The sequence below is a fragment of the Schistocerca americana genome, chromosome 6 (assembly GCF_021461395.2).
Source record: "Schistocerca americana isolate TAMUIC-IGC-003095 chromosome 6, iqSchAmer2.1, whole genome shotgun sequence".
Lineage (NCBI taxonomy): Eukaryota > Metazoa > Arthropoda > Insecta > Orthoptera > Acrididae > Schistocerca > Schistocerca americana.
The window spans coordinates 580,743,083-580,755,786 of NC_060124.1; the positions used below are offsets into that span (position 1 = coordinate 580,743,083).

The 12,704-nt window shown below is 40.0% G+C and overlaps 1 protein-coding gene across 1 annotated transcript in view; it reads left to right on the top strand.

Annotated features, from left to right (window-relative positions):
* The window catches only part of LOC124619593 (serine/threonine-protein phosphatase 2A 65 kDa regulatory subunit A alpha isoform), a 112,005-nt gene that overhangs the window by 52,558 nt on the left and 46,743 nt on the right, over window positions 1–12,704 (top strand). The window contains exons 5-6 of the mRNA XM_047146094.1: window positions 1,614–1,772; window positions 2,696–2,967. Coding sequence (XP_047002050.1) covers window positions 1,614–1,772; window positions 2,696–2,967 — 431 coding nt within the window. The remainder of the gene's footprint in view (window positions 1–1,613; window positions 1,773–2,695; window positions 2,968–12,704) is intronic.

The window sequence follows — 12,704 nt, forward strand, 5'->3', positions numbered from 1 at the left end:
AGTGAAATTCATAGAATGGGACTGAACTGTAATTGCGAACTTTTATTTATGTATTAGTGCTTGTGTTACATATGACATGCACACTAGAAGATACTGTAATCTGTTTTGGGCAAGTTACTCAAGCTCAGCACTGTGTAAGGATTGGAAGGGGAACAGTAACACCAGCTTGGCTGAGAGCTAGGATGATTGCAGTTAGGCTGAGCTAACAGCCAATTCCATCACGTTGCCAATCATGGGAATGTGTTCCACGCAATTTGGCTTTTTATGAATGTCTACCACATTTATACTGCAATTTGCCAGAATTCAATTGTAGCCGAAATTGTATTGACTTAAAAATTGGACAAAAGATTAACATTTCTCAGGAGATAGTAAAAGTCTAGAGAGGGGTCAGTAGTGTACTTAACACGTTTCTGCTGCAGTGTTGTCAATGCTCATGACGTACGATGGGAATGAAAGTGGTTGTCGGCTGCTTCTACACAACCTATGAGAGAGTGGTAGACAGGCAATATGTTTGGAAGTGAGAGACACTGTAGCATTCTCACATCAGTATAGAAGTGAAATCCAATATGTGTTCAGAAAAAACAGTTGTGTTCTCAGGCCCAGCATAACAAAAACCTCAGAAATAGCAACATAATCAGAAGAAACACCCAAATATTTGTGACAACAAAGATACAAATTTCACAGCTGTGCTTTGATGATTATGATTAAAAATAGTGATACCATATACTGCAGAAGGTAGAAATGAAAATGGTCTGAAAATTAATCTAATTCATTTGTTTCTGTTTATTTTATTTCTCCTAGTATTATCAAAATGTAGATGATCAATAAATAGAAGAAGTTTAGAATAGGTATAATGTTAACTTTTTGGTAGATACTTCATCAATAAAATCTTTTGTAATTTTAATTAGTCAGAATATTTTTAAAATATTTTTTTTCTGAAGGAGCCTCTTAAAAAAAGGAGTGCTCATCTGATACTCGAGTAAATACAGTATAACTTCAATCATCAGATTTCCCTGGAAGTCCTCCTTGATGGTGTCCATGGAACTTCATGAATCTTAAGTGCCACATGTATCAGCTACAGATGTGTGGTCATGTACCTGCATTTGTGTGTGTTTGTTCATATACCCTCATTTGTGTTTGTTTTATCACATGCCCTCATTTATGTTTGTTTTGGCACCTACCCTAATTTATTTGTTTTGGCACCTATCCTCATTTGTTTGTTTTGGCACCTACCCTCATCACCTACCCTCATTTGTTTGTTTTGGCACCTACCCTCATTTGTTTGTTTTGGCACCTACCCTCATTGGTTTGTTTTGGCACCTACCCTCATTGGTTTGTTTTGGAACCTACCCTCATTTGTTTGTTTTGGCACCTACCCTCATTTGTTTGTTTTGGCACCTACCTTCGTGTGTGTGCGTGTGCGCGCGCGCGTGTGTGTGCGCGCGCGTGTGCGGGGGGGTGTGTGCGTGTACGGCCACGTACCCTTGTTTGTGTGTGTGCGGTCATGTACCCTAATTTATGTTTGTCATGTATATTCTAGAATTTTTGTCACTGTAAACATATATCAACTCACATTTTATAATGCTTGTTAAATCTTTCTCTTATTTCCGTAGGACAGTGTCCGGCTTCTGGCTGTGGAGGCTTGTGTCAGCATTGCCACTTTACTACAGCTGCAAGATGATGTGGAACAGCTTGTTATGCCTACCCTCCGTCAGTGCGCAGGCGATACATCATGGAGAGTTCGTTACATGGTTGCTGACAAATTCACTGATGTATGTATGTGAAACAGAAGCGGTTTAATGTTGGAGCTTCAGTATAATGATTGTAATTGAATGCTTAGACTATAAATGTACATTGTGATATTCTCAGGCCTACAGTGTAAGAACCATGTACTTTGGTGAAACTATTCATCATATAACTGTTTTAACTGGTAGAAGGAGACAGTTAGTAGTTGGTGTTGGTGGTCCTTTACACACCATGGACATCGTAATATGGACGAGGAAGGGTGGACACATTGTCATCTCTTCTATCCCCCATTCATCTGATGCCTTTCTGCCTGCCCCCTCTCCCTTACCCCCCACCTCCACCCCCAAATTTGTAATTCTTGCTTTCCCGTGCCCTCCCATTTGTCATTTTCTATACTTGTCTCGTCCACTTCTTTTAATGTTTTGTGCAATTATTTTATAATTGCTGTTTGGCAAATAATGACATTCTTGAATAATCACAGCCATTACGTGATGCAGAATGTTCCTGACAGGCAGCCACAATTTGGTTTTGGGTCACTTTGTTTAGAAATTTCTAAACCCAAAGTGTGATCGGAAGCTGCTGTGCATTACAAACATTGTCTTTTATAGTTCTCATGCAAGACTTACTGAAAGGATGGAAATCTTTGATTGATAGTACCTGCTTAGATAATCGTACATTGGTGAATGGGAAAGTGTTGCAGATTTTAGAAGGCAGTACCCTGTGTAACAGCTGTCTTAACGATAGTCATAATTAGTCTCATTTACTAACATTGGTATCACTGTGGTTAATGATAGTCAAAATTGTATCACATGTATTGCTGCTGTGCATACAGTGGGGCTTATTAATCGCTGTATAGGAAAGGCCACTCTTTGTGTACATGAATGACAGTACTCATACTGTATTGTGTCAGTGTCTCAATTAATTCTTCTTTTTTTTTTCCTGTTCATAGCTTCAGAAAGCTGTGGGGCCAGAGATCACAAAAACAGATCTTGTGCCAGCATTTCAGCTTTTGTTAAAGGACTCTGAAGCAGAAGTACGTGCTGCTGCTGCTCACAAGGTGCGAGATTTTTGCCAGAATTTGGATCCGTACCAGCAAGAAACCATAATTATGAACTCCATCCTCCCATATGTGAAGGAGCTAGTTGCAGATCCAAACCAGCATGTAAAGTCCGCACTTGCATCTGTAATTATGGGGCTTAGTCCTATTTTGGGCAAACATAAGTGAGTACTACTACTAAAGAATAAAATTTCAGACTCCATGTATGTATTAAAGAATATTGTCTTGAAGTTACACACTATAATACTAATGTCTTCATGCAAGCATTATATTTTATTATATTCTTTACTCGTGTGATAAAAAAATTGATTTTGTTTTGTTGGATCTTAGCTTCCCAGTAATTGAGGCTCTCCTCCTGCCCTCCAGTAAGCAAAAAACACAGGGACAAGAGATATACAAGTGTGGATTGGAAAGTAATGTATAATAATTCTTTTCTCCACAGGTATTGCAGCTGGAATGTTTAGATTTCATGAAGTAGTTTGTGCCAGAGGATATTTTGTTTTCATGTGCAGCTCTAGTGAGAGAAATCAGAACTATAAAATAAACATTATGTGCATGTTACTGTTGTCAACTTGGGAAGAGCAGCAGAGTGTGGTTCAATACTTGTGAGTCAAAGAACATCAATAGAGTGAAATTCACAGGAACAAGCATGGTGTGTATGAGGACGACTGTATGGACCATAGTGATGTCTCCAGGTTGTGTGCATTCTCCCAAGAAGGCCATGTGACCCTTAGTGATTACTGTATTTACTCGAATCTAAGCCGCACCTGAAAAATGAGACTCGAAATCAAGGAAAAAAAATTGTCCTGAATCTAAGCCGCACCTGAAATTTAGGACTTGAAATTCAAGGGGAGAGAAAAGTTTTAGGCCGCACCTCCAAATCGAAACAAAGTTGGTCTATTGTAATATGAAACACAATTTAGGTAGAATAAATGATGGTACAGCTACAGTAATTTGGTTCGAGTCGTAAGCTTAGCAGTTAAGCTTTACCAGGTAGCCATTGCTATGCGTCAGGCGTGCTTCATCTGGTTTGAATCGGTTGCTTATTTTTCTTTGATCTGATACGTGCCGTTCTCTTTTGTTATAGGTGTTTACGTCACTCTAGGCTGAAAATGCATTATTGTACTGTGTCACGCATTGTTTGTCGCATTCTGATAATAAGTGTTTCGACCTGTCGCCGCTCGTGGCATGGCTTGCTTTTGTGCGCGCTACCGCCGCTTACAATAAAAAAAAAAAAGAGAGGAATTGTCTCATTAGCGAAACAATGGCAAGAGACTGCTATTTGTTGTTACTTACACTGCTGCTTTCTTTGATAATGATCAACAAGAACCAAATAATAGACTGCGTATGATAGATGTTCTGAACGAGAGTTTAACTGAAATTTTTCTACGTTTGAAAATCTTTGCAGACGCCTCTTTTGTACATTACATTCTGCACAGAAATTAGTCATCTTAGATTGAAAAATCCAGTCAATTGCCGTGCTTCATTTCTGATTGTATCACTATTAGGGATAAGAATAATACGAATATAAACATGACATAATATGTATATTCTTCCGCATTTGCCGCTGTCTCACACTAGTTTCGTAGGTTATTAGGCAGCCAGGATTTAAATGAGATAGCAGCAAACACGAAAGAATACACGGCAAAATGTTTATATTCGTATTATTCTTATGTTGAAGAGAACACTGCATGCGATTCGCAATTCATAAAAGTTAGTATTAGCAACCATCTCTTCTCACAGGTAGGAAAGTATTTAGAACGTAGAGTTGGCCATATTGACACACATCCCAAATAGTCTCGCCAGTCGGATTTTCGTAGTACATTGAAGTGCTGCTACATTCGAAGACGAACAACACGGAATTTGTATTTATTTCGTTGGATAATGTAGGAAAATGCAGTGGTCAAAACTCGGGGCGGAGAAAAAAGCTCGTCTTACACCTTCTTCTTCTTCTTCTCTTTTTTTTTTTTTTTTTCTTTTTTTTTTTTTTTTACGACGCAGAGGTTTTGCCGCCAGTATTTATCTTTGTGCCTGCAAAGCATGCCTGTGTAGCCCTACATATATTCAACTGCAGAAGTTAGCTGTGGCGGCACCTACCAACATTTTTCACAATTTCTGCTTACTTTGCACTCGATTCTAAGCCGCAGGCGGTTTTTTGGATTACAAAAACTGGAAAAAAAAGTGCGGCTTAGATTCGAGTAAATACGGTAGCCACACTCCTCCATTGAGGCAGCAGTTCTGAACGATCAGTGTGTACAATTCCAAACTTTATTGCAGTGGTTAAACATTTCCTGTGGTGTGGGTTACAGTAGTTTTCACAACACAAAATTTTGTAAAGTTAGTGCTTGCTGGGTGCCTAAGAACCTGATAGACAACAATTCGGGCCAGCGAATGATGACAAGCTTGGACCAGTTAATGCATTACACCACAGAATGACATGACTTTCTGAATAGTCACTGGTGATCAGTCATGGGCATACCACTACACACCCAAAACCAAGGGGGCCTCTGTGGAGTGGAAGAAATTTTTCTGGTTCTCCAGTATGAGAAAAATTCAGAGTGACTCAGTCTCTTACGGAAGTGGTTGTAACAGTTTCCTGAGATATGCATGGTGTGTTACTGGGACCACTGTGAATGCTTCAGCCTACATTAAAACTTTCATTAAGTTTTGTCATATCCTTTGTAACAAACGCCTCGACACTAATGCTGACAGTGTCAAACTTTTTCATAACAATGCTCACCCCCATATTGCTGCACCTGTTTGGAAGAAAATAACAAAATTTGGTAGGAGGTGCCCCAGCATCCACCATACAGTCCAGACAAGACTTTAATCTTTTTGGTCCTAAGAAGAAACTCCTGGCTGGCCAACACTTTTGTGACAGATGTGGAAGCAGTCCTCAGATAGCTGTACTCCAACCGAATGGACTTCTAAGAACAGTGCATATTGAAACTGGTACTGTGATGGGAGAAATATGTTGAGAATATTGGTGACTGTAAAAAAGTAGGTAAAATTATTGTGCATTACTTCCCAATCTTTCCTCATATGAAGAACTGTGCACAAAAGCTTAATATTCTTGATTTATTGTCTGCAACAGGAGAATAATATCCTTGAATTAGCACAGCACTTACATAGTTATTACAATCAGTTTACATTATTAATAGGTGTTCACTGTGTTTACTCCATGTGATATCAAAGCAGTAATTTGATGTTTCAAATGATGTGAAGTTGCACAAATAATAAAGATATATGGTGTATGCATGTTCTGCAAAGAGAATTTTTATGGCCATATTCAAGATCGTTGTTGTCGTTGTCGTCTTCAGTCCAGAGACTGGTTTGATGCAGCTCTCCATGGTACTATATACTTTGCAAGCTTAGTCTTCCAGTACCTACTGCAACCTACATCCTTCCGAATCTGCTTATTATATTCATCTCTTGGTCTCTCTCTACAATTTTTATTCTCCACGCTGCCCTCCAGTACTACATTGGTGATCCCTTGATACCTCAGAACATGTCCTACCAACCAATCCCTTCTTCTAGTAAAGTTGTGCCCCAAACTCCTCTTCTCCCCAATTCTATTCAATAGCTCCTCATTGATGTGATCTACCCATCTAATCTTGAGCATTCTTCTGTAGCACCACATTTCGAAAGCGTCTATTCTCTTCTTGTCCAAACTATTTATCGTCCACGTTTCACTTCCATACATGGCTACACTCCATACAAATACTTTCAGAAACGACTTCCTGACACTTAAATCTATACTCGATGTTAACAAACTTCTCTTCTTCAGAAACGCTTTCCTTGCCAATGCCAGTCTACATTTTATATCCTCTCTACTTCGCCCATCATCAGTTATTTTGCTCCCTAAATAGCAAAACTCATTTACTACTTTAAGTGCCTCATTTCCTAATCTAATTCCCTCAACAACAAACGATTTAATTCAACTACATTCCATTATCCTCGTTTTGCTTTTGCTGATGTTCAGCTTATACCCTCCTTTCAAGACACTATCCATTCCGTTCAACTGCTCTTCCAGGTCCTTTGCTGTCTCTGACAGAATTACAATATCATTGCCGAACCTCAAAGTTTTTATTTCTTGTCTGTGGATTTTAATTCCTACTCCGAATTTTTCTTTTGTTTCCTTTACAGATTGAATAACATTGATGTTAGGCTACAACCCTGTCTCACCCCCTTCCCAACTACTGCTTCCCTTTCATGCCCCTCGACTCTTATAACTGCCATCTGGTTTCTGTACAAATTGTAAATAGCTTTTCGCTCCCTGTATTTTACCCCTGCCACCTTAAGAATTTGAAAGAGAGTATTCCAGTCAACATTGTCAAAAGCTTTCTCTAAGTCTACAAATGCTAGAGACATAGGTTTGCCTTTCCTTAATCTGTCTTCTAAAGATAAGTCATAGGGTCAGTATTGCCTCACGTGTTCCAACATTTCTACGGAATCCAAACTGATCTTCCCTGAAGTCTGCTTCTACCAGTTTTTCCATTCATCTGTAAAGAATTCGTGTTAGTAATGAAGTCTGAGGGTATTTCACCTGTCTCAGCCTACTTACTCACCAGATGGTAGAGTTTTTGTCATGGCTGGCACTCCCAAGGCTATTAGTAGTTCTAATGGAATGTTGTCTTCTCCTAGGGCATTATTTTGTCTTACGTCTTTCAGTGCTCTGTCAAACTCTTCACGCAGTATCGTATCTCCCATTTCGTCTTCATCTACATCCTCTTCCATTTTCATTATATTGTCCTCAAGTACATCGCCCTTGTATAGACCCTCTATATAATCCTTCAACCTTTCTGCTTTCCCTTCTTTGCTTGGAACTGGGTTTCTATCTGAGCTCTTGATATTCATACATGTGGTTCGCTTTTCTCCAGAGGTCTCTTTAATTTTCCTGTAGGCAGTTATCTATCTTACCCCTAGAGATATATGCCTCTACATCCTTACAATTGTCCTTTAGCCATCTCTGCTTAGCCATTTTGCACTTCCTGTCGATCTCATTTTTTGTCTGCTTCATTTAGTGCACTTTTGTATTTTCTCCTTTCATCAATTTAATTCAACATCTCTTCTGTTACCGAAACTGTAGAAATATTTGGTTATGTAGTTCGGGAAGAAGTTGACACCTGGGACCTAAATGCAGCCATCACTGAAGACTGGCTGAAAATAAAGTCCATTCTTACCGTTAACGACCAGTACTGTGTTTGGTACTTTGAAAGCTAATTCCTTGGATTGGTACCTTGAGAATAGTGATGCAGTAATGTCTTGAAATCCCTTCTTTTATTCTAAGCATAAGGCAGCTGTCAACTGGCATTCAAACCCTTGCACACTTCGTGTAGGAACCTAAGCAGAGCAAAGACTGTCATTCAGCACACATTCTGTAACTGCATTAGCACATACAAGAAACTTTGCACAAGTATGCAGAAGTGTGTCGATGCTGGAAATATCAGTGGTGTGTATTTGGGTATCAAAACTGCTATCAGGCCTATACCTACTGCCACAGTTAAGATCATCAGTGGAACAGTTATCACAGATTGTAATGGACAATTGCAGTGATGAGTGGCACACTGTGGCTACCTCTGTTCACATCAGGTCAACACCAGCCCAAAAACAATAGGAGCAATTCGTCGTCAGCTTGCCATGAGCCAGTGGCCATGCCTCCTAAGGAGCAGCTTCAGAGAGGTGTTTCGCAGCTTATGTTTGGCAAATTCCCTACTAAAGACAACATCCACACAGAATTTATGAAACTGACTCCGCTCTTCCCAACCTTTTATTGAAATGTTGGGTTGAGGGTACCGTGTTCCATGATATGTGTGATGCTGTCATCACTCTGCGTAGGTAAAGGCTACTGTGGAATTCTGCTACTGAGTATCATTGGGAAAGGTTTTGCCCATGTGGCACTAGGCATACTGGAGAGGCTTTTCGATCTTGTATACAATGAATCCCATTGTGAGTTTTGTGCTCAGTGATCTACTACCAATGTGAGCTTCACACTCAAAGAAATTCAGGAAAAATGCTGTAAGCAGAGGACCCCATTGTTCATTGGTTTTATTGACCTAAATTAGGCATTTGACATAGTCGACACGGAGGGACTGTATGCTATGCTAGTGTAGATAGGGAGTCTTCCAAAACTCTCAAAAGATGATCAGGACTTTTCATGGCAATATGGAGTGTGGTGTAATATTTGGAGGAAGCACATCAGATGCTTTTCTTGTGCAAAGAGCAGTTCATCAAGGCCGTGTTCTGACCCCTACCTTGTGTGGTATATTCTTTTTGTTGCTTCTCAAAGCAGCTTTCAGCAAAACAAATCTGGGTATCCATTTATATACCAGGGCTGATGGGGGAAGTTTACATCATCTCGTTACTCAGGTCCAAGGGCCATCGTGAGGACTTATTTGTAAGTAATTTTTTATTCACTGATGATGCGGCATTTATAGCACATACTCAAGTTGACTTTCCAAGGCTTATGGACAAGTTTGCTGCTGTGTGGAAGCTCTGCTTTATGTCTGTGAATGTAAAGAAGACTGTGATTATGGTGCAAGGATGCACAGATGTCCCTGCTATAAGATTAGATGGCTCCTTCTTGAATGTAGTCCACAAATCTGCTACCTTGATGTGCTGGTCTCAGAAGTTATTTCTGTTGATGATGAAATAAACACAAGAATTGGCAAAGTTGCAAACACTTTCGGGAAGCTCCTTCAAAGAGTATGGGGCAACAAACACCTTAAAGTGACTACAAAAATGTTTGTCTGTGAAGCATGTGTGGTGAGCACCCTCTTGTGTGGTGCTGAGATCTGGACATCATGCACCAAACAGAATGTAAACTCAACAATTTCCATCTGCAGTGCTTAAGGAACATTTTAGGCATAACACGGAGGGACCACATCAGAAATGAGGTGGCCTCGAATGCTGTGAAGCTACTGAACAACGCCGCCACTCTTAAGGAACGTCATCTGTGAGGCTAAGACAGTTGCATTATATGGACCACTCTCGCCTTCCCCGACACACACAACTTAGTGGGATTGCACATACCAAGAGCCCCTGTGGAAGACCTTTAAAGATTATGACAAGTGCGATATGAATGCATTTAAAGTGGATTATGGCCAATGGGAGGAGCTTGCTGAAGACAACAGCAGGTGCAGAAAACTCGTAAAGGATGGCACAAGTTTCAAGACAGCAACTGGCTCAACAATCTAACTGTGAAATGAAATGAGCATGTAGACAAGCTTATCTTACTCCTCTTTTGTATGGTTTATGCCTGCCCCAACTGTGGGCACCAATTGGGCTCTCTTGTTGGACTCCAGAGTTGCCAAAGAAAGTGCTGTAATGCTACTTGATTCATCCATTAGGAAATATAGGTCATAGATTATTGCATCTCCATGGTCTGAATGACTGAATAAATTGTTGTAACAATGAAAACAATCAATTATTGATAAAATTATTTAATTGGGTAGGTAAAAAATCTACTCACCAAGCGGCCACAGAACACACACATAAAAGATTGTTGTGATTGGCAAGCTTTCGGAGCCAGTGGCTCCTGCAGGCAGAAGCGTTAAAGAGGAAGGAAAAGGATTGGTGAGGTGTAGGGGTAGATTTCGAGAAAGTTACCCAGGACCACAGGTACTGTACAGTATGGTAAGTCTCACCTGACTCATGGTTCTGGATGACTTTCCCAAAATCTACCCCTTTTCCTAAGACCTCTCCAGTCCTTTTCCTTCACCCTTCTTCCTTCCCCATCAATCCTTTTGCCTGAAGGAGGAGCCTCTGGCTCTGAAAGCTTGCCAATCACATCAGTCTTTTATGTGTGTGTTCTGACGCCATTTGGTTAGTAAATTTTTTGTCTATCCAATTGAATACATTTAAAAACAAAGATGATGTGACTTACCAAATGAAAGCGCTGGCAGGTCGATAGACACACAAACAAACACAAACCTACACACAAAATTCAAGCTTTCGCAACCAACGGTTGCTTCATCAGGAAAGAGGGAAGGAGAGGGAAAGACGAAAGGATGTGGGTTTTAAGGGAGAGGGTAAGGAGTCATTCCAATCCCGGGAGCAGAAACACTTACCTTAGGGGGGGGAAAAAGGACGAGTATACACCTGCTTGCGCGCGTGCGCACACACACACATCCATGCACACATATACAGACACAAGCAGACATATTCAAAGGCAAACTCTTTGCCTTTGAGTATGTCTGCTTGTGTATATATATATATATATATATATATATCTAAAAAGAAAGATGATGAAACTTACCAAACAAAAGCGCTGGCAGGTCGATAGACACACAAACAAACACAAACATACACACAAGATCTCTGCCCAAACTCTTTGCCTTTACAAATGTCTGCTTGTGTCTGTGTATGTGTGGATGGATATGTGTGTGTGTGCGAGTGTATACCTGTCCTTTTTTCCCCCTAAGGTAAGTCTTTCCGCTCCCGGGATTGGAATGACTCCTTACCCTCTCCCTTAAAACCCATATCCTTTTGTCTTTCCTTCTCCTTCCCTCTTTCCTGACGAGGCAACCATAGGTTGCGAAAGCTAGAATTTTGTGTGTATGTTTGTGTTTGTTTGTGTGTCTATCGACCTGCCAGCGCTTTTGTTTGGTAAGTTTCATCATCTTTCTTTTTAGATATATTTTTCCCACGTGGAATGTTTCCCTCTATTATATTCATATATATATATATATATATATATGTGTGTGTGTGTGTGTGTGTGTGTGTGTGTGTGTGTGTGTGTGTGTGTGTGTGTGTGTCTACCCGTCCTTTTTTCTCCCTAAGGTAAGTCTTTCTGCTCCCGGGATTGGAATGACTCCTTACCCTCTCCCTTAAAACCCACATCCTTTCGTCTTTCCCTCTCCTTTCCTGACAAAGCAACCGTTGGTTGCGAAAGCTTGAATTTTGTGTGTCTGTTTGTGTTTGTTTGTGTGTCTATCGACCTGCCAGCGCTTTCGTTTGGTAAGTCACATCATCTTTGTTTTTAGATATATTTTTCCCACGTGGAATGTTACCGTCTATTATATTCAATTGAATACATTGTTAGTTTCATCATATTTTTGCAAGTATCGTTTAAAGTAACATCACCGTTGTTTGTTAATATGTGCAGTGCGTCTGGTGCAAACATTTTCTTTTCTTTTTTTTTCCCCCCATTCTGCTTGTGAGAGCAGGGCTGGCTTTATGTTGTTTCTTCATGCTTTTTTGATAATTGTTGTAAAAGGTAAATGTATGAAACTGCAAAAGACAGTAAAACCGGAATGTACAGTGTTCTGCTACTTTGAGCAATCTCATTCTATTTTTAATCCTGGTATTATACATCACTTCCAGCTTGATAATGAGAGCAGTAGTTATTTTAAAATGTACCAGAGCTTATGCTTATGATTGGAATAAAAATATACTGGGGAATATCAGCATGGTCACTGCTTAGTGTAACAGAATTTAGGTATGTAGTACTACTGTCTCCTTGGTGATGTCATTGTGTACTGACCAATGGTAGCATATTAGTTGGGAGTGGCCAATGTGTTAAATTTATATCTGCCTTGGTCATGCTGCAGTATTGTGAAATACTGCCACTGACCATTCCCACTGGGTCACAAAACTTCCTTTTGCTAATTCCACCTGAAACTGTCTCCAGTACTTTACTTGCTGTCCTTGAATATATCAGAAATTCTGAGATGGTTGGAACAACAAGGATATGAGTGGAGGATACTTGCAGAAAAGATGGAGGGGGTCCTTCTATACTTAACCTTCCTCATCCCTATTATAGAGGTTTGACTCAGCCCATGCTGGAAATTTCCAGACTGCAGCATCAACCTTATGAGGATAATGTCTTCTCATTGTTAGTAGTTGGCAATTTTCACTCATGGCAGTGAGAAATGCCAAAGGCATGAAAATAACTTGATTG